Source organism: Neltuma alba, unplaced genomic scaffold (assembly GCF_004799145.2).
Source record: "Neltuma alba isolate B1F8T4 unplaced genomic scaffold, ASM479914v2 tig00006334_pilon, whole genome shotgun sequence".
Lineage (NCBI taxonomy): Eukaryota > Viridiplantae > Streptophyta > Magnoliopsida > Fabales > Fabaceae > Neltuma > Neltuma alba.
Window position 1 is genome coordinate 16,558 of NW_021634432.1, and position 23,945 is coordinate 40,502.

General features: G+C 32.2%; 1 protein-coding gene across 1 annotated transcript; it reads right to left on the reverse strand.

The window, feature by feature from the left end:
* Window positions 1–9,286: 9,286 nt before the first annotated feature.
* LOC114750146 (probable disease resistance protein At4g27220) lies at window positions 9,287–15,552 on the reverse strand. The gene is made up of 4 exons (XM_028938693.1): window positions 12,718–15,552; window positions 9,983–10,714; window positions 9,532–9,807; window positions 9,287–9,436 (listed from the first exon to the last, which is right to left on the reverse strand). The coding sequence occupies exons 1-4, from the start codon at window positions 15,550–15,552 to the stop codon at window positions 9,287–9,289; spliced, it is 3,993 nt and encodes a 1,330-aa protein (XP_028794526.1).
* Between the last annotated feature and the right edge of the window lie 8,393 nt (window positions 15,553–23,945).

A 23,945-nucleotide genomic window follows, 5' to 3' on the forward strand; every position in this document is an offset into this window, starting at 1 on the left:
CCTATTCCTAATTTAAAACAATGGCCTAATAAAATTATCAGAATCCAACAAAATAAAAATACGATCTTCTATTCTACCAACAACTTGACGATTTTAGATTTGCGACCCATCAACATAACCAAGTTTCATATATTCTGATTCTGTCTTTTTCTTTTAAAGAAATTTATTATTATCATTATTATTATTTTTAATGATTTTTATGTTTCCTGGTAGTGCCCGACAACCATAGTTCCATTCTTTGGTGATCAGCCATTTTGGGGAGAGCGAGTACATGCCAAAGGAGTTGGTCCAGAACCCATCCCAGTTGATGAGTTTTCTCTTCCTAAGTTGGTTGACGCAATAAATTTTATTCTAGATTCCAAGGTAATATAACCTTCTGTCACTTTTAAGTTTGATAATATGAAAGCCAGCAAAAAGAAGCATATATATATGTCAGAAGTGAAGAGGGACCTTAACCACTGTGCGCATTGTCTGCTAATTATTGATGCATGATACTAAAACGTGGACTGTGATGCAAAAAAGCAATTTACGAGAGATATACTTGTCTCTGGTTTTGCTTGCTAGTTGAGAAGAACTAGTTTTCAGCTACGATGATAGGACTTGCCTATCGCCCATGGTTGAGGAGTCGTGCAGAGCATTTCAGTTATTTGAAACTCTAAGGAAGTTTATGATTAGCAGTGTAGCAGAAATTCTATGACCATCATGTTTATATGTGCAATATGATGTGATTCCAGGTAAAGGATCGTGCACTTGAACTAGCAAAGGCCATAGAAAACGAGGATGGCGTGGAAGGAGCGGTGAAAGCATTCTTTAAGCATCTTCCTCGGAAGAAACCAGAGTCTGATCCCGAACCCAAGCCATCAAGTTTGTTCTCTATACGTAGATGTTTTGGTTGTTCCTGATTTTGATCAAGCAATTTGTGCAGTTCCCACCTCGTAATCTATAATTTGAATTACAGTTTATCGTTTCCGAGTTTTTGAAATGTGCTTTGTGCATTCTTCTGCTTTTAATCCATAGAATTCAGTTCACAATTCAACCGACGTTTGCAACTATTCCATTTGATGTAAGTATAAATGTCTGCGCAGATCATTGGGGTTAAAAAGGGGAAAATGAAATTAACTTTGACAGATGTTATAGAGAAATTTAGAAAGGCGACAAGAAATATAGTTTATATCAGATTAAGATTTAAAAATTGAAACATTCTTTGAATAAAATTTATCATCATTCAGAAGTGATAATAAATTTTAATTGTTTTCTAAGAGATGCTGATTTTATTCAGTTCTTTATTATGTACTAGTCATTGAGAAAACTTAAGGATGTGTTTGGGTTTGAGTTGAAAAAACAGAATTTGGTTACAATGAATTTATAAAATGGATTGTAAGATTGATCTCTGAGTATAATTGAAAAGCAATAATAGTTTACGAGATATATGTTCGTAATTAATTTTAGCATATATAGGGACTGTTTGATAGCCTATGAAATAATTACGTTTTTGGATTTTTAATTTATTTTGACGTGTATAGAAGAGATTTGGATTTTTTTAAGAGTTAAAATATTCTTTTGGTCTTTTAAGTTTTAACTCTACATAAAATTTCTATTTAGTTCTTTAATTTTAAAAAGTATTTTTTAGCTCAAAAAATATTAATAAAAAAATAATGATATTGAGATATCAAATATTAATAAAAAGTCTAAAATACTAATATCTTGAGTTTAATTTTAAAAAAAATTATTTAAGATTAAGAATTTTAGAATTAAATAACTAAAAATATACCTTTTAAAGTTAAGAGTTTAAATTAAAACTTTCTATAAAGTTAAATAACTAAAGTATTGACTTCTGCTCTTATAATTGATTTGAAGCTGAATTTAAATAGGTACTATATTTAAACTTTCTTTCACAAATAGCAAAGGAGTGATGTGTTGCGTAGGTTCATATGTAACTAAAAAATCTCTGTTGGCTTAAATTTTTCTAAGAAAGAAAAAAGTTGGAACTTTTCATCTAACTTAATAGCAAAATTGAGCAATGTGAATCTCCTTAATGTTTGTACTAATTAAACTGTCTATATTTACAACGCAAGCCAACGAAATGAGAGAGTGGACGTGGTAAATAGACTAGAAAGCTTGCATTGACAATTTGGTCGGCTTATGTCTTGTAACTTATCTACTGCTCTGCTTTGTTCTGCTTTTCATCTAATTTTCGATAACACTATGCCCTCTTCAAATATCAATTTTTATTCTGATAAATATATACAATGATGAAGATTAAGATGGTAGATAACACATTTATCAATGTATTGATGAAACACTTATCCATTCTGCTCAAAAAGATGCTAGCAGAAGATAAACAAATCCTGTTTTGTTTACATTGAACAGGGGAACTCAGAAACAAAAACACAAGAGAGAACAACGTCACTGATGCTACAATGAACAAAGTCTTCATGATCACATTCCTTCAATATTGCAAGTTCCATGCAGAACGATTAAGTTCATTAGATCCAACATGACGCATTACTTGTAATGTACATTAGACAAACTATAAATGAGCACACCTGAGGAAATATATACTGAAAATGTCAAAGAAAATAAATGGCCAAGAGAATCCACAAACTTCAGGACTCAATGAAATCATGCAGCTTACTGGACCTGTTACGCAACAACACTAAGGATTCCTCCACAGAGGATAACTCCTTGCTGATGGATTCAAGTTGAGCTTTCAAATTTGAAGCATGACCTTCAGCCTCCTCAATCTTCCTCTTGAGGTCTTCTCCATCTCCACATTCCTCAATGCAGCCATGCACGTAACTGATCCAGGAATCATCAAAGCCAGCCCCTTTTAACGCTGTGCAACATTCTCTGATGTAGTTTGGATCATCTTCTGTCAAGTCAACTCTTCGAGTGGTCCTCAAGATACGAGTCACCTCAGCAAATAAGGAAAAGAAGAAGGAAGCAAACACTCTTCGTTGCTTTGTGTTGAGCCAATCAAGCACTTGAGGATGCCGCTTCACCCCAGCCTCCAAATATGGCATGCTTTGTTCAGGAATGTCAATCATTCCCTTGTAGTTTCTATAAATGCTTGATTTCTGTATTGATGAGATCATAGGTCCTGCAGCTTGTGAAGGTGATGGATCGAGAGCTGAATCAACAAGCAAGGAGGAAAAAAAACAAAAAATTTTGAGGCACGTTTTGAGAAAATGAAAAAGAAGTCTTGCGAAAAGTGCAGTTCTTTCCCTATCAAATCATTTCAAATTGATCGGAGCTTGCAAATCAATACCTGCTTCATGAACCATGGTTGAGCTTGGTACATTTTGACCAGCTGGAATTGAAGGCTTCTGAATAGTATCGCGTATCTTTTGAGTCTCGATATGTGAATCACGTGATTGTTCTAGTACATTTTTATTAACATCATGACAGACTTGTTAGTTCATTCAAAGAATACTACCCCCAAAGAAAGAAAAAAGATACAAGACAGGATAAGAACCTGTATTTTGTGTTGTGGCAAGTTTCTCTGCATCTTGGTCGATTTGAATTAAGGGTTTGTCCATGGTGTCATCAATCTCTTGAGTTCCAACAGCTAAAAAACAATAAAAAATTTATGAGACGAGTTTTATCAAAGTAAAAATAAATTACTTTTTTCTCAAGAGAAATAAATTTGTTACTTTCTCTTTTGTCACTAGTGACAAAGGTTTTGGGTTGGTTGAACAAATTTTCCCTAGGACTAGTTTTTGAACTGTGTGATTCTTCTAGCAAATTTTAGTTAACATGACAGAAAGTCAAAATCATGAATTAATTAAGCAAGAGTATTAGATTAGGACCTGTGTCCCGTACTGCAACTGGTCTCTGTGCTTCCTGGGCAACTTGAATTAAGGGTTTCTCGGTAGTCTCATTCACCTCTGAAGTCAAAAAGCCAAACAAATAAGTTTAGAAAATACTTGGCAAACAAAACGACACAAGATACTGTAAAGAAAAGGAAAAAATGCTTCCAAAAGTTAAAAGGCAATTAAGTCATTTGAGGCCTTCTTCTCTGGTATAAATAGTTGGCATAATAGAAGGTTATGGTAGTTAATTAAGCAATGGAATACCGCAACAATGTCATTTAACACAAAAGGTCATTTAAGTTCATTTATGACAAAGTTAACAAAATAAGATCAGTACATACTCTCCAGATTGGGGTAGGACTCAATACGTTTATGAGGACGCTGAACTAAGGGCATCTGATCAATAGTCTCATGAGCCTCCTGAGTCCCTATAAAAAAGTTGAAGAAATGCAAGGATATACAATGAACACAATACATTTACAAAATAAAAAAGTTCCTACTTCTAAAAAGAATCTAAAATTTGCACTTCTTTCCCCCCATATTTGAAGAGCCTGTGGCCAGGGTGAACGAAGTTTTATGAGGCCAAATTTCCAAGTCGCGAGCTTGTTTCAAAAGATTTCTCACAAAGTAAGAAGTTAGAAATATTAATTAATTAAGACTATGAGTAATACAATAAGATCAACCCGTGGATACTGAAATGAAGGAGATATTGTGTCTTTAGTGGTTATAACCACCGGCCTTTTGATGACTTCAAATATATATATTTTTTTTTTTATAGAAGACAATTTTATTAAAAAAGATACATATGTATCTGTTGAGTCTTAATACTAAGTGACAAAAAGTAAAAGCACAAAATTAAATTTAAAATATTTTACACGAGACTTTAGCAAAATAAAAACAATTTCCTTCCCTCTAGCATGTGAAAGAAATGTAACTTCCTCTATTGTGAGCAATAATAGTAGTAGTGAAAATCTGATTAAGCAAATTTTTACCAAATGGGAACTTTTAAGTCAGTGATTCTTTTGTAGTTGATTTTGTTTCCCATAATAGCAACTAATATTAATTTTTCTAAATAAATAAAAACAATTAAGCCTATGATCAATGCAATAAAAATGTGTTCTTGAGCTTTCTGTAGAAGGAAAAAAAGAGTTCTGGATGGTCAAATTCTCACTTGGATGAATTTCCAAGTCTTGTGATTCCTCTAATATATTTCGATTCACATAAAAGAAAGTCAGAAAAAATTAATAAGCCAAGTGCTATAATGAACATGCATTACCCTACAAGAAAGCAATTTAGATAAGCTGTCACATGTTAAAAACAATACCAGTACCTGCATCATAAACTCTTGTAGGGCTAAGAGCAATTTTAACAGCTTCAACCAATGGCCTTTCAATGTTCTCACAAATCTCTTGAGTCCCCTTGTCTAAACCTATTAGTTTTAAAAATGCCAGAGTAAATACAAATGATACAACATTTTAACAAAATAAAATTACATTACTTCTGAAAACTGCAAAACAGAACCAAAAAGAAAAGAAAGAAAGAAAAACATCACTTTCTTTATTGTTGACAGTTGTGTCTTGCTTTGACAGATTCTTGCTAGATTGAGTCTCTGAGTCTTGTGGTTTTTCTAGTAGTTTTCAATTCCCATAATATATAGCACATTAAAATCAGTAATTAATAAAAAGACGCACATCTTTGTTTCGAGCAACCTAAACAAATCTCCTCTCAACGGTTTCATGCATTCTTCGAATCTAAATAGCTAAATAATGACTTGTCTTCCTTTTAAATAAACAAAAATAAGAGTACTGTAACAAGGTCAAAACCTAGATCAGCTTTTGTAAGATTGAGCATGACTTGAGTAGTTGAAAATAAGGGTCCCCAGATGATTTTCACACATCTTTTGTGTGTCGATAACTAAATTAGCGAGAAATTTAATACAGAATTGCATGAGGTTGCAGAAAAAATAATAATAAATTTCTTCCTTCTTGCCCGTGAGAGAAATGCTTTATGTTCCCTGAGGCTAATAAAGAAAGGTAGTGATTTGATTAAACAATTAGGCATTGAGAGAAATTTTCTGGTCATGTCAATTATTTTTAGATGATTTCAGGTTATAAAATCAGAATTCAAAGTGTTCAACCAAAAAAAGAACAACAATCAAATCAAGCCAGCGAATATGATAACAACGTGTCATTAAGCATTCTATTGAACAAAAGGAATCAGTCACTAAATATACCAAAGGACAGTGATATTGATAAATAGCTAAGACACTAAAACCTCTAAAAGAAATTAAGGTCAAAGTTGAAGAAGTATCTTATTCCTACTTCCGGTCCATATTATGAGACCTCGTTTGTAGTCTACGAATAGAGTCTTATAAATAGGACTGGAGGTAGTATATTTATGGCAAATTGAAGAATGCAAGACAATCTCAATACCTGTATCTTCATTTGTAGAAGGGTTGGAGGCATTTTGAGTAACCTGAGCCAGAGGCCTCTCAATACCTGAGGAGGCATGCTCATTCTGCTCTTTGTCATAAGATTGACTTGGAAGGTTGTGTGCTTCTTGCTTCCCAGTGTCTGTAATCAGACCAAGCTTTGATTGTCCTACTTGCTCTTCGGAGCTTGATGCTCCAGTAGTACTCGCAGTCATTTGATGAGTTTGAGTACTTTTTGTAATATTACTTGAAGATTCCTTATGGTTCCCCTCATCTCCTTCTCGAATTTCCTGATTAAGGTAGACACACAAGATATTTGTATCCATATTTAAGTTTTCATTTGACTGTGTTCAAGTTTTACATATTTTTCCAGTCAATCATATTTTGTTGTAGCACAATATTGTCTAAATCTAGTTCTTTAGATTTTACAAATGAAGGTTGAGACACAGACATGCTATTACAGGAGTGCCAATCATCTCAGAATTTACTATTTAGCATACATACCTTGTCTGTGAACAAATGCTTGATAGTGGTGTTAAGGTCTCCTTTCCAGCATTTTTTCCCATTTTCCACTGTCACTAATTTTAGAAATGGCGCAATAATGATTCCAGCTGAGAAATTTTGCATTTTGGGGCATCCTGTCACTTCCAACGTCACCAAAGAGGGGAATATGAAGGTGTGTTTTCCAGAGCAAAAGCTTTTGAAACTTGATAGACAAGTTAGTTTCAAATACTCCAAGCTTTCAAATATGATTTCTTCCTCTGATCCTCCTTCATTAGTTATCACAACCTCCTCTAGCATCCCACAGTTGCTAACTATTAACATTGTGAGGTGGACGAGACTTTTAGCCATGAAAGGTGTCATGAAGTACATCAAGCCATTGCAATCCTTGACTCCCAAGGTGGTTAAACTGGCAAAAGATGTCAAAGGTGGTGCCAATCTTCTTAACCTAGAACATTGATTTATAAGCATAACTTCAAGGTTTCGAACCAGCGGATGCGATGCTGAGTTGTCATCATTCCATATATGCTCAAGCTTCTCCAATTGAGATAGCCACAACGTTTTAATTTGGGTGGGGCTTTCAATACAACAATGACTAATTTCTTTTGAATGAAAGAGTGTTTCAAAAGAACTGCAACGTGCTTGTAGTGCGTTCATAACTGGAAATATTTGGATCAAATCATACAGAAACTTTATTGGAGTTCCCTTAAAATATTGCAAATTAAGCGATTTGATGCTCTGAAAGAGATTTTTCTCATAGTTGCCAATCAGTATCCTCATAGTGTCCTTTTCATTTAATGGCAAATTCTCCAAATTTTGAGACACCTGACAGAGAAAATATAACTTGTTTCTTTCATCATATAATCAACTAATAAGTTAACATAAAACATTTTTTTATACTTTTACAAACCACATATATAATTATAGTTTTCCTCAACCATGCATCTTTTTGTCTAGAGAAAAAATGTAATTAAAGGCAGATAGAAGCAAAAAAAAAAAAAGATGCATACCTTTTCAATATAAAACAAAGCTTGTTCAATTTGCGACTCATCGTCACCCTTCCTAAGCTGTTGGGGATTCAAATGGTCAAATGAAAATATCTGCAATTCTTGACATCCACAAGCATCTAACCACTTCAACGAAGGACACTCTAGAGTATATCTTTTCGGATAGAAATTAGTGAGCCGTGTCAGATTCAATAGGTTCAAGATTGTCAACCGAGGAAAATCAAACTTGAGTTCCTCGAATCCTTCTTCAATTGAAACAATCTCCTCAACACCACACGACTCAATGTGAAGCTCTTCAAGTCGCCTCAAGCCTTGGCACAGTGAGACCGAAAACAAACATTTCAGGCGTTGGCATTCATCAACTTTCACAATTTGTAAATTTTCAAAGCTGATTATTTCACCTGCTTCTCTGTTCCATATGCATTTCAAATTTGGAAGCCCCAAGAGTGTTAATTTCTTCAACCGACTAACTTCCTTTGATTCTATTACTTTCTCATCCAACGCATTTACATCAAATACCACTTCTAACGAATCACACTCTGATACTTCCAGTTCCTCTAATGTATGTAACAATCGCAGTAAATTTGATGAAAAAATCACGTTGGACAAGAATGTACATTTTCGCACCACTAGATGCTTCAAATTGCAGAATACATTTGGCCCATCTTGGCCATACCATAGTTCTTTTAGTTCTGGATATACAGAAAATTCCAAAAGATTGAAGCTACTAAATGCCACCTGTGCAAATAATTACCAAGGTAAGGGAAAAGACAAGGGCAGCGAAGCAAATTAAACAATAACATTTTGTTACTTTCAGTTAATAAAATTAATACTATTCATTCAAAATATTAACTAACTATTATGTTGGCAGAAATAAAAAGGATAAAAATATCTAACTCAAACCTAAACACAGCCTCATCTTTATTTCGTTAATGCTTTTATGGCAATGGCACCAATATGTGATTCTGGATTACATGAGAAATTTGTATTTTTCAATTCATCTAAAAGTTAAGATATATCCAAACAGATACGCCGATAAAAAGGACGAGTGAATAATAAAGGCTAATAAAAGCTATAAAATCATGAAAATAAATATTTACAATAAAAATTAAAGATATTTTCACAATCAGCTTTCTTTTTACATAAACAATTGGCTTTTCTGACAGTTCGTTTATACCATTTTCTCATCGTGTGTCAGGGGAATAGAGAATGATTTTTTAGTGAAATCAAAGCATACCTTGTCCGCAAACATCTTGTTTGTTGTCTTATTGAGATCACCTTCCCAATACACGTTTCCATCTTCTTCTTTTGATGATATCTTTCGAAGCTTTGGTGTGCTTGTGTCTCTCCCGGCTGAGAAGGTGTTCATTCTTGGGCATTGCTCAATGACAACTTCTTTTAACAACGGAAAGTTTAAGAAGTAATTGGAGGAACAAAACCTCTTGATCATTGGCAAACACTTGAGCTCCAAAAATTCTAAGCTGCTGAATGCAATTTCATCTTCAAACCCCTCCCTCTCTTCTGCCACAACTTGCTCAAGTGAATTGCACTTTGCTATTTTCATTGCTTTTAATTTGACCAGGCTTCTTGCAGTTGATGAGGTAATTAAGTGAAGTAATCCATTGCAATTTTCCACCTCCAAATACGTCAGGTGATGGAATGTTACAGAGGAAGGTGCTAAGTGTCTCAAATTGGAACAATCATAGACCCATAAGTATTCAAGAACCTCTAGGATTGGATCCATTCGAAATCCTTCTTTACCTGACAATTGAATAATGACCAATTTTTTAATTCTCATTCCGATCACTGATTTTTCTTTCTCGTTTGTAGGTATCTCTTCTCGGAATATCTCCTTGAAAGAACTCTGTTCAACAACTAGCTCATTGAGAGTGGTTATGTTTTGGAAAAACCAATAGGGAAAAGTGGCATGATCATCTTCAAAATTTGCCAAATAAAGATTTCTGAGTTTGTTGAAGTGTTTTCGTGAAAATTGCCCTTGTAATATCATGCTTGCATCCTCACTATTTAGGGCCAATGTCTCCAAGTTGCAAATCACCTGTATATAGCACAAATAAAAAAGCATTGATCAAATATTTTGTCCAAAGCAATATAATTAAACATATGCAATAATGAGGCAAGAAGCAAGTAATGAACAACTTATTATTATACACACATTAAGATATTTATGGTGCCCAACAAATTAAGATTTTTTGATATAGTAATTCTTATACCTCTTCAAGCGCGAAAAGAGGCTGCTGCATTAATATTTGTTTACTATGGAAAACTTTTTCTCTGCCACTTGAACTTTCTGTCTTGAAGAGCTTCAGTTTCCAACATTCACGAATATCTATTTCCCTTAATAATGGATGCAGTAAACTATGATTTTCAGCAAAAAATCCCTCCAGTAGAAATAAATGCCAAAACACCAGTGAGGTCAAATGATTAAACGCAAATTTGACTGGACCATCCGTGGGTCCTTCGCCTGAAACAATATATTTCAAACTCCCTGCATACTTTATGGAAATACTTTCCAGTTGAGTAGCTTGCATTGCAATGGAGAATGGAAAAAGGTATTCCAAGTCCTCACAGTCTTCAACCCACACAAGTTGCAGGTTATGGAAACGAAGGCTTTCTTGAGCATCTTTACTCCAAATCTCTCTCAGCTTTGGCAAGTGAAACAGATGGAGTTTCTTCAATTGTGAGACTTGTTGTGTCGTTGTTTCCTCTTCATTACGGATTTCATTGGCAGTTAGTTCGAATATCTCTTCCACTGAACCACAATCGCTGACCTTCAATGTCTCAAGGTTTCCAAACGTTCCCTGCATATCAGATGGGAAAATATTCGCCAGTTTCCCGCAATTGCTCACCTCCAAACTCTTTAACCTTTCAAATTGAAAGTGCCATACTTTCTTCAAGCTTTCCATGTCTTTAACTACCATCGTCTCCAATTTTGAGAATCGGACCTGTGATACAAAGCACAGTTTACAAATCCAAAAGAACCAACATTATATATGAATGATATTGAATAGAGAACTACACGAGCAAATGTTTGATGTTATGGACTTAACATTTATTTCAAATCTAACTGTAATACCTCTTGTGTTGCATTGCTTTCTGGAGCAATGATTTCCTCCATCATCTCACATTTACTTATTTCAAGGTGTTTAAGTTTTAAAAGACTTCCAATCACAGAAGATGAGAATAAATGCTTGAGGCCTCTACAATCCTCAACTATCAAGTTAGCCAAATTGTGAATACAATTCGCTGCAGAGAGCTGATCATCATCCCAAATTTTTTCCAGATTGATTGAACTCAACTTGAGGGTCTCCAAACTAGAAAAATAACCTGTGATAAAAAAAAATTTGTTACTTTCAACTTGGTAAATCCCGAAAAAAAAAAAAAGGAAAGATGACAATTTGATCAAAACTGGTAAAGCCATTGATAATTTGGTCTCATGAATTTAATAAATTATATATAAGTCTCAAAGAATTTGGGTACAATTTTTATGACATATAGACCTTTGGCCGTTGACAGGATGACAATTAATTAAAATTTCAATAATATTTTATTTAAATACTATTATTTTAATAATATTTCCCGATAACAATTTACAAGTCTACGTCTGCTATTTGCAAATAGAACTTTGCATCAATTCACCACCCAACTAATTTTTATTTTCATATTCAAATTTTATGAATCCATTTAAAGCTTTTTCTCACCTATTCTACAAATTATTTCTTCACATTTTATTACTCTTTTGTTTTTTAACTCTTTTCTATTTTCACCTCATAAATTGCTTGTAAGATTTTTAAAGTTTTGATTATTTACAAATTTTTTTTCTAAAATTTACAAGTTAAACTTTAAAATGTGCATTTTTATAGGTTTTTCAAATGTTGCAAATTGATTTTTTTTTTCGAATTGAAAAAATTTTCACCCCATAAAAATTAATTTTAACAAGCGGTATATTACAATGGATTTGTAAAAATTTATTATGTAAACATCTTCTAAAAAGTAAACGCGTTTGTACAAAACTATCATTTAAACAAGTTGGAAAATGAATTTGTTAAACAAGCTTGAAGATCATGTCAGCCAAGACAACGCTTGAGTATTAATATATTACTGTAACACTAATTATAGTATTATAAATCTAAATTAAATAACCCAACATAATGAGAAGTTTTCCTTAAAAATAAAAATAAAAACTGTATTTCTATATATAAAAAATGTACAGGTATGGATGACCTCGGAGAAAAGTGAGTTGTTGAGTTTTGTAAAAAAATTTCCATTGCAGTTGAAAGGAGAACTGATCAATTGTAATATGAAAAGAATTGGGAAGCAATTTATGAGTTAAAAATAACAACCAAAGAATTGTAAATTTATGGATATAATTTGCGAAAAAAGAAGAGGCCAAATTTTAAATGGATTTATAAAATTTGAAGAACGTGTGAGAAAAGATATAAGTTGTAAATAATGTATGATTTGTAAATAGTGCATATGGGCTTGTAAATTGTTACAAGAAAATATTACTAAAATAATCATATTTACTTCATAAAAAAGATAATCATATTTAAATTAATTATTAATAAAATATTAATGATAATTTTTTAATGCCCTGCTGGTTCCAATACTTACCAGCTTGTCACCCATCAATGGCTGTCAAAGGTCAGGTTTAGAATAGCATTTTAGATATTTTGCACGTGTTAGAAATTGATACTAGAGAATCTTAGGACTTGTCTATAATTTATCTAACAAATTTGTTAGAACAAAATTATGATTTTCTCTAAAATATAATTTTATCCAGAGGGAGTACCTCATTACATTAATAATTTGACATTCTACTTCTAGATATATATATATATATATTTAAAAATACCATACATGATCATTGTGGTAGTTACTTATGATTCAGTCATTTGATCTAAATTGTAAATAACAAAATTATAAAACGAATGAAAAAGAAACATACCTTAGTGCCATTAAATAATGATGTGGCTGTCATAAAAGATGTCACTTCATTTGAGCAAAAATCATGGATGACTGGCAAATGACAAAGACTCAAGAAGCGTAGTGAATGAAACTCAATCTTCTCATCACTACTTATTTCACTATTTTCATTTTCAATTAACATAATCCTCTTCATTGAATTGCATCCCAAAACTTGGAGCTCGACAAGTTGAGAAAGAGCTTTCTCCATTAAAACAGAAAAGAGATATACCAGTTGATCACAATGTTTGACTTTGATGACTGTGAGTTTGCCAAAGGAATTAACAGGAAGTGGGCCATCACATACCTTCACTAAGTTATTGAGATTGTGAAGTATTAGTGTCTCCAATTTTGGAAACACAACATGAGTTTCATTCCGCTTTGTTGTGTTGATGATATGCTGAACCTGGCCATTATTTTGAATATGGAGATACTTTAGCAGAGGAAATCCTTCTCCATTCAAATCGAAAAGCACATCTAAAATTCCATTGACTTCATCTAAGTACAAATCTTCCACTTTTTCAATCAATGCTTTAATCCCATCTTCCGAATGAATGCTAGTATCAAGCTTTAGCTTTAGCGACCTTGAGGTACTTTTGTTCCTTGACCATTCCCATTTATCTCCGATAACAATCTTGTATCTCTCTAAGTTGTTAAACATCATGTCCCTCGACAGCATCCAAGCCTCACGAATTTGAATTTCTAAAGTAGTCAGGTTTGTCAAACACCCAAGCTCAGCAAGACTAGCACTTTTGTTTTGCTCACTTGAACTTTCCTCCTCCCACTTAACTAAGGCATTGCCCATATAAAGTTCCTCTATTTTAGTGAACTTGGACAAAGTGTTGGGTGGAATGATCTTAATTCTAGAATTCGTCAAATCCAACATTTTTATGTGAGTCAATTGTCCTATTTCACTCGGCAACTCCTCTATGAATGAATCAATGAGACTAAGAACTTCTAAATTTATTAAGTCACCTATTCTGGCCATATGTTTTAGAGTGCATTGATCCAAACATAATGTCTTAAGTTTGGTCAAGGCAACAAGAGATGTAGGCAATGAAGACATCACCAAGCCTGTCAAATCTAATGCTTCAAGGCTTCTCATTCCCTCAAAAAAGGAGTCTGGAATTTCCAGAGTGCAATTATCAGGGCATTGTAAGTGAAAAAACTTCAAATTAGGGCACTCTAACTTTTGAGGAAGCTCTTGGATAAAATAATTTTCTAAGATTATTTGAGTACACCTTTCAAGAAATCCCTTGCTTGGCCAATCTTGCATCCTGCCATTTCTCAGCACAAAAACATGTTCATTCTTACGAGCAATTGAAACAGCTACTTCTTCAACAATGCCATGCATTTTAATCTTCACATAGGTCTCACTTTCATCAGCCTCAAGTAGCAAACAAGATGCCTTTAAGTCATCTATTATTCTATAGAGACGGTTTCTTGCATCTTCAACGGTATCTATGTGCTTCAGAACACCTAAGCCAATTACATATTTCAACAAGTCACTAACCCACATGGATGGTCCATGAACACCACATAGCAAGAATACTTTCTTCATTTCATCATCTTCCAGTCGGTTGTAAGTAAATTCAAAAGCTGAAGAAACATTCCCATACATGTCTCCATTATCAACTCTCTTTAAGTTGTTCAAGGCATCTTTCCAATAGTGAGTATTCTTATTATATTTTAATGACTTTGCAATTGAGACTATCATAACAGGCAAACCCGCACATCTTTCAACCACTTGGGTTGCTATCTCTTGTAAATTGGCATCTTTAATAGCATCACCAACCATATCTTCAAACAAACTCCATGATTCTGCATTATTCAATGCTTCAAGAGCAAAGTTTCTTTGAGTCTCATTCTTCTGTAAAATATCTAAACCTGTAGAGGTCAACAGTAATTTGCAACCCTGATAAGTTTCATTCTTCTGTGAAATATCTAAACGTTTAAAACTCAATGATAATTCTCCACCCTTAAGATCTTGCTTAGATGGAATTCCCAACTGTTTTAAATCAATTTTCCCCCATAACTCGTCTAGTATGATAAGGATATTTTTCTCCATTTTTATCCTTGCACAAAGGCAGTCAGCTCTTCCGATTGAAATCTTCTCATCCAATTGAAAGCCTAATTGATAAGCAATCTCATCTTGAACCCTTTCAACATCCAATGGTTGGGACATAGCTGCCATAACCACCACATCAAACAACTTGTCATCCTTAATATGTTTGGCAACGTCATTAACTAGAGTTGTCTTCCCAACACCACTCCACCCATAAATTCCAACTTTGTTTACGTTGGGGTCGATCAGAGACAACACAACCTTCTGCTTCACTAAGTTTCTTGACTCAAGCTTTTCACTGCCTTGAGGAGCAAAAATTAAGTTTGCCGTGCTAGAAGCAGGGACGTACCCAACTCCACCATCAAACTTCCCCTCTTCCTTCAGTTCAGCAATGGTGAATGTCATTTTCTTCGCTTTTCTACCAAGTTGATGTCGTGATTTCAAATTAGGAAAAGACCATTTCCAACACCGTACACTAGCATGAGGTCCATCTTCACAAAGTTTCTCTGCTTCTTCCAAGGTCTTATCAACTCTTTTCCGCCAACTTTTTACATCAGCTTCGATTTCTCTTCCATTCCTTCTTTCTGCTTCAACATTATGCTCGATGCGAACTTTTCTTGTGTTCAACTCCTCAATTTTATCTTTTAGCTCCTTCAGATTTTCTTTGTAAAGTAGTAAATATTCCACTTGCCTTCCAATGGGTATCAGAGTTAACTCTGCTATTTTTCCAACAATAGAATTGAGAACTTCCATTCTTATTTCCTGAATAAAATGATAAAAAATTTAAAGCTTCGATAAACAGGCGTCACAGTTATAATAATGACTCCCCCAAGAAAATGACGAAAAAGGGACGCATACATAAACCACGCCCACGCATGCAATTGCTTGGCTTTAACTAATAAAAGGCAGTATGACTAGTAGTAAATTCGAAATAGCTCTCAGATTCAGATTCAAATTCGAGTTTCGAAGGGTTCAATGAATCTAGGTATTATTCTTCTTGTTTTTTTCCCCCAACGGCGGTTGAGGTGGTAGGTAAAGGCATTTCAGGATGTGAGGAACTTTTAGTATTTAGCATGTGTTTGGTAGATAGAGGCATTTTTAGGATGTGAGGAACTATTTAGCACGTGTTTGGTATAACGTTTGGAAGGTGAACGCACATTGGACAATATGAAATGTAAGTTAGGAAGAAATTTGAAGATCAGACATGTTTGGATGGGGTAAATGAGCTTATCCTTTAAACTGACCTTTTTTTTTTTTTTCAAGGCTCCATAGAGTAGCTTTCGGCTTCCTTCTACACTGCAAGTCAATGTGATCCACTCGGGTACTTTTACTTTTTTACCAGAGAGAGAGAGAATACTTTCTAGCCTTTTAATGTAAAACCCAGTATGTTAATTTAAAGAGATTAAAAAAACTAACAACTTACTTAATTTAATTATATATTATATAATTTCTTTAAAATACTTATATGTATCATGAGATTATATATTAGTTTATAAGTCATGTAAATTAATTTTAGAAAAAAATAAATATAAATATTTTAAAGTAATTTATTTAACTTCTTTAATCTTCCCAAATTAATTATATATATTTAATTATCTACAATGTATTTTCAAAATTTTCTCATTAACAAGTATTTTTATTTTATAATTATAATTTTAATAAATGCCCTGAGTTTCTTACCTTTTCCTGTTTTCCGTATCCTTCCCATCAATCATAGACAATTGGATACAAGTCTGCAAGGAGGACGGAGAGCATGGGGCATATCGAAACGACTGAGGTGTCATTATTCCGAAGAAAAAAAAAAAGTTCAGCTGTCTTCCTTTTTTTTTTTTTTTTGACCAGCAGGTTCAAGTGTCAATGGCGGAGTTAAAAGAAAAGTTAATTTAAGTGAGATTGCGTCATTTTTATTCCATTATGCACTAAGCAACACTCCCTCCTCCCCGCCTCCCGTTTAAAATATAAAATAAATTTTATCACAGGAGCTTAATTGTAATTTTTTAAATAAGATTGAAGTCCAAGGTAAAAAGAGTACTGGGTTGGCAGAGTAAATGTATCCAGCTCATGCTTAGCTGTAATTTTGTAACTGATGTCTGATTTAGATATGACACCTGCTCGTACAAATGTCCATATAAGTTGTACCACACTATATTAATTTAAATTAAAACTTATTTAATTAGTTTAATCAAATTAAAAAAGTTAAATAAATTAATTAATTATAATAAATTGTTATTTTTTTCAAAATAATCAATAAGAATAACATAGAAAAAATCAATAAATATAAAAAATTAAATCTTATGTTTACAATCAGACTAATTTCTAATTATGCTTAGAATTAAATTGGTGTGGGAGTGCCCCTAGTTCCGACGAACTACGGGCAAAACTCTTTCCATGTACCATATACTTTCGGAAATAAGTTATTTCCGGAAAAAGGAAAAAAAAAAAACAACAGAAATTGAGGTAACATGAAGCGGCACCTATACCAAGATCATCAATAAAAGCAATACTGATAGAAACAACAATAAGGAAGTGAAGTTACCTGAAGCAGATGAGGCGATGCTGTGGTTGTGGTCTTTGCCTCAGCTGTGAGAAAGTTCTGTGATTGATAAGAAACGGATTAGGTATTCCAATCATAGCACTCATGCTTAATTATTTCATCTAAAAACTATCAAGAGCCAGAATTTACCAGCACAATTTCTTATCTCTCTTGAACTCTATGGATGACGCAGACACTTCCATAATCTTTAAGGCAAAGACTTGTCTTTTTTTTTTTTTTGGAGACTTTTATACAAGATTGACCATAAGGAAAAGCAACAGACTTTGTTCAAACCAGACACTTCCACGTTTTTTTTTTTCAGATTTTTATGGGCATATGATTGACAAGAAAACAACAAATCTAACAAAGGAAAATGCCAACAACAACAAAAATTTCGTTTTGGGTTTTTGAAAAGTAGCTAGTACGTAGAAAACAGCAAAACAAGTTTGATCTGAAAGCTGGGAAAAAAAAGGAGTGAACACCAAATATATGGGGGACACTAACACAAGAACTAGAAGTCAGGACTTTTTAGGAAATGAATGTTTGATTTTGAATGATTTCTTCTGAGACTTGAAGGAAACAGTAGAAGAACGAGTTTGAAAAACAGAGTGCTGATAAAAAGTTTGAGAAATAGGAAGCAATCACTATCAGATGGTCCCCAACCAGAGGATGAAAGCCGAAGGAGGAAAAGGAAAGACGAACAAGAGATGAAGAAGAGAGAGAGAAGAAAATATGCTAACCAGCGATAGGCTTCTTTTTTAAAAGGTGTTTGCTAAACTTGTCCAAAATCACTTTAGAGCCTAAATCATGTTTTGGTCTAAAAAATGGCTAAACACTTTACATTTTTATGAAATTATAGTTTGATTTCAAGACTATAGTTCGACCCATCTAAATCATAATTTCATGAAAAACTAAAAAATATTGCTTTTGAAAATGTGGTCTTTTTTTCTACATTCTAATAGTACTTCTAATCTTTAGTATGAAAGTTAGTTAACTCATTTGAGTAGAATAATAAAATTAGTTAAATTAATTATTTATAATAAATAGGTATTGTCTTTCTTAAAATACTCTTTCTAATCATACATATTAACTAGAAGTACTATTTGATGAAATATTTAACATATCTAACTGTTATAAAGATTACTTTAAAAAAATAGATAAACATGATAAACAAAATAAATTGAGATTTTATATTTATGATCAAATTAAATATTAAAATAGCTTTTATATTAAATATTGGAAGTAGTATGTTGTTAAAAAAACTAGTTGTGAAAAAATGTTATGAAATTTCATGTTTAAAGTCTTTAAGGTAGAATAATATTTTTTTGTTGAAAAAAAATAATCATTTTTCTAAAAACAGATTTAATCTTAGATTTTGTAAATACATATACACATATTAATTAGTTATTAATTATATTTTTATATATTATTTATTATGTTGGCAAAAAATATATTATTAACAAATTTATCTTTTATTAATTATCATATTAACTTATGTCATTTTTAATAATCTATACATATAAAAAGTACTTCTAATAACAATTATCCAAATACTTTTATTTTATCAGAATCATTTTTTCATAAAATCTATTTTTTCAAAATTTATTTTTGAAAATAATTTTTTTTCAGAAATTATTTTCTAAACTATGATTTGGTTTTATTTAAACATCCGGAAGCATAGGGACATATTTTAGGTGTTTCATTAACTTTTTTTCTTTTAAACTCTTATGATTTTATTATATTCTTTGTAAATATATTATTCTCACGGATGTCAATATATTTGGAATGCTAATTTTTTTAATATTCTATCATTTTTTATATTATATATGTAATAACATAATTACAGTTTTGAAGAATTTTATTTTTATTTTTTAGTTTTGTTAGTGTGAACTAATTGAGAATGTATTAAAAAGTTTTCAGAGAATTAAAAGAAGAAAAACAAAACAATAAAAAGTTTCTCTTGGTGAATAACGAAACAATAAAAAGTTTCTACATCGTTTTCCATGCGCCCTCTCATTAGGGGCCGACAGTTCTTTTGTCCTTCATTTCCTACGGATTCAGACTAAAATCTAGTTCTGTAATATACTCCTATAATTCTATTTATAAAACTCTTTTAATATTTTTTATATATATTAAGAAAAATTTTAAACTTCATTAATTTTTATTTAAAATTTATTAACTTTCTAATTTTATTCCTATTTAATATATATTATACCTCATATAAATAAAATCAATAAGATAATAAATGATGGATAAAATTGTACATTTACACACAAAAATTTCTCTCAATACCCTGTAAATAAGACAAAAAATGTCTTCCTTTCTGTCCTATGAATAGGACCTGAGAAGTACATTATTTGTACATGATTGAGATATGACACGTGCTCGTACAAATGTCTATATAAGAAGTAGGATAAAGGAGCTCAGCACTCCAATTTTTTTTGAAAAAATGATAAATAAAGACCCTTGAATTATCAAAATTATAAAGAGGTCACCTGAATAAGTTAAATTACTATAAAGGACCCGGTCTCAAATTGTAATTATGAAATCAGACTAAAAAGACAGAAATACCCTTCTTCTCTTTCTTTCATCATCCCATCTCTTTCTCTTTCCTTCTTCTCTTTCTCTCCGTCTTCGTCCTTCTCTCCCTCTTCTTCTTTCTATTCCTCTCCCTCTCAAAAATATTCATTTCCCGCCCATGCATTTATCAATATGATTAAGGTTGTGGCCATTCCCATCAATCTTTATTACAAAAAAGATGGTGACCCATTGTTCATGCTAGTTGGCAAAAGTAATCAGATTCAAGTTGATAGCAATAGTGTTCTGGAGATGGTATACAAAATCAATGTTGGAGAGGATGATATTCAAGCTACCCAAGACACAACATGTATATATACTTCATGATTGGCATGGCATCATCTTGGTGGGTTGCAGTGTGGTCACTGGGTTATACAGTGGAAGAGAATGAAACATGAAGTTAATGATGAAAAATGTTAGTTGGAGGATGTTGTAGTTAGTTTGAGATACACTTGTCATTGAATCTTACAGAAATTGGTTGCTGTCAAAACACCTCTGATTTTTTGTTATTTAACTTACTATTATTATAATTTTACTTAGTAGTGTTGTAACTACAGATTGGTTAGTTTGATCACAACAACATAACATGACAATTTGAAAATGTTAGTATTTTGTTTATAGGCAGAGCAATGTTAACATTTAGTATTTACAGTTGTAAATGATATCAACGTAGATCCATTCAATGTTCTGAAATTCATGACAAACCCCCTCACAGACTTATAATTTCACTTACCATAGCTGTTATTTGGCTTTCTACTCTTGTCAATTGATTTTCATAACTTGTCATTCGCCTTACTCAACTTATCATAAATTACCTATCAGAACTTGTTATCTGCTAAAGAAATCTGAAAATTCTATCATTTCAAAAGAGAAAATTAAATTTTTATGAATTGCTTATCAGAAGTTGTCATTCGCCTTACTAAAATTGTCATTAGTCTTACTCAACTTGTCATTCGCCAAAGAAATCTGAAAATAAACGAAGTTATAATTTGATATACTTAACTTGTCATATATGATACTTAAGTTATGATTTTCTAAAGTAAAAAACAATCATCTTGTGATGATAGAAACATAGAATTTGTTACGTCCACGTTGGCGGACATTTTGAAGCAAGTGATGAAGAGGGAGTTAAATATATTGGAGGGAGTGTAATGATCACCATTGTTGTAATTTCACTTGCTAGTGTTGTTAATGCAGACTTTTAACTATTATGATAACAATGCAGTAATAGAAACACATGATAATCTGATAATGATGGTCTTTTTATATTGTGCAGAGGAATGTTAACATTTTTTGTTAATCAGTTCTATATTATAATAATGTAGAGCTATTTAATGTTGTCCATTTAATTAGAAACGTGGTGGCAGAAATGCAGCAACAGAAATACAAAAATTCTATCCTTTGCCTTACTGAACTTGTCATCTACTAAAGAAATCTGGAAATTCTGTCATTTGAACAGAGAAAATTAAATTTGTATGAAATGCTTATCAGAAGTTGTCATTTGCCTTACTAAAATTGTTATTTGCCTAACTAAACTTATCATAAATTGCTTATCAGAACTTGTTATCTGCTAAATAAAACTAAAATTGTCATTCACCAAGGAATTGTGCAAATTGTCATTTTAACGCAGAATCTTAAATTCCTATGAATTGCTTATTAGAAGTTATCATACACCTTGCTAAACATTCTTGGTGAATGACAAGTTTAGTAAGACGAATGACAAATTTAGTAAGGCGAATGACAACTTCTGATAAGCAATTCATAAAAATTTAATTTTCTCTTTTCAAATGACAGAATTTTCAAATTTCTTTACCAGATGACCAGTTCTGATAAGTAATTTATGACAAGTTGAGTAAGGCGAATGACAAGTTATGAAAATCAATTGACAAGAGTAGAAAGCCAAATAACAACTGTGGTAAGTGAAATATAAGTTTGTGAGGGGGTTTATCATGAATTTCAGAACATTAAATGGATTTACATTGGTACCATTTACAACTATAAATACTAAATGTTAACATTGCTCTGCCCAAAAACAAAATACCAACATTTTCAGATTGTTATGCCATGTTGCTGTGATCAAACTAACCAAATTGTAGTTATAACACTACTAAGTAAAATTACAACAATGGTAAGTCAAATAACAAAAAACCAGAGGTGTTTTGACAGCAACCAGTTTCTGCAAGATTCAATACTTGTCTACGAACAAAAGCTCCAAGCTCTTTTTACTTCAATCAAAACATCTCATTGCAAAAAAATTCAGAGAAAATATGAAGATACTTTCTTTTCAGTAATATTTGGGTCCGAGAAAGGGAAAGAAAATGAATTAAGAATAATGGGATATACTCTTGCCACTATAAAGAAGACACCCAACGATCGCAATTACGTTTAACAGTACTGGTAGCGGCAATCCATTAAGCCCGACGTTTTACCAAGACACAGCCCCCACCCAATCAATCATCTCCACACACATATTTCATCGAACTCTTCACTTCCATTCTTTTAGATTCTGAAGCTCTAGGACATGGATGGGGCTGATTCTACCTCACTCTATCATCCCACTCTCAAGCTTTCTAGGCCCTTTGCCGGTAGAAAAACCAACATCTACATCCTTATTCTTCCGGATCCCTCGCTGTCATCGTAAGAAAGGAAGAGGGAGACAACTCAGATAGTGAAGAAAGATAAAGTTGAGGCATGTGGGCACAGAATCGGACAAAAGCAGAAGGGTATTTTTGTCTTTTAAATAACATTTCATAATTTTTATTTGGGACCGGGTCTTTGACAAGAATTATATAAATTCAAGGACCCAAATCGTAATTTTGTATATTCTAGGGTCTTTATTTGTGATTTTCTCATCTTTTTTTTACTCAGCACACTAATCTTTTTTTTAGTGCAATTTTACTCATCATCAATTTTTTTAGTGCAATTTTACCCATTTGCCAAGTTCCTCTAACATCTGTTAACACAAACATTTTTTTTTTAAAAAAAAAAGTCCAGTTCTCGAATACATATTCAAGAACTAGTCTTCTCGAATATGTATTCGAGAAGACCAATTTTCTAATATATATTCAAGAAAACAAACAGTTCAGAGAAAAGTAATTCTAGCAAAAGACTGTAATTGGGATGAGGTGCATTTTTACCTCGAAAGTGTTCATGTTGGAGCTATGGGTGTCTGGAAGTTTTTTGGGTCTCAATGTCGTCCTGGAAGTGTAAATTTCGTAACAATATCGCCCCGAGCTAACTTTCAACTCATGGTCAACGTTAAAATTACCTTTCTCTGAATTGTTTTTCTTGAATATATATTAAAGAACTGGTATTCTTGAATACATATTTGAGAACTGGACTTTTAAAAAAAAACATGTTTGTGTTAACAAATATTACAGGACCGTTGCAAATAGGTAAAATTGCATCCAAAAAAAAAATGATGAGTAAAATTGCACTAAAAAAAGATTGGGGTGCTGGGTGCTCCTAAAAAAAAAGATTGGGGTGCTGGGTGCCCATTTACCCTAAGAAGTATTGCCTCTTTTTATAGTTTATAGTAATACACAATGTTAATAAAATATCAGTCATAAATATAAAAAGTTAATTTGACTTCTCATTTAATCTTAAATATAAGATTTTAATTTACTTTATTTTTTATATTTATCCATTTTTAAGTAGTTTTTATAGTAATTACACATGTTAAAATTCTATCAAATATTAATTTTAACTAATATATATGATTAGCAATAAAAGATAACATATATTTATTACAAAGAACTAACTTAAACTAAATTGAGATTTTACTTATTCAAGTGACCATTTTAGGATTTTCAAGTTTAACTGTTATTTTTGTGTTATTTTCCCTTTTTTAGGTGTTTCATTAACTCTTTTTTTTTTTTACTCTTATGATTTATTATATTCTTTATAAATATATTATTCTCACATATATCAATGTATTTGGAATGCTAAATTTTTTAACATTCTATCATTTTTATATTATATACACAATAATATAATTATAGTTTTAAAGAATTTTAAATTTTATTTAATTTTATTA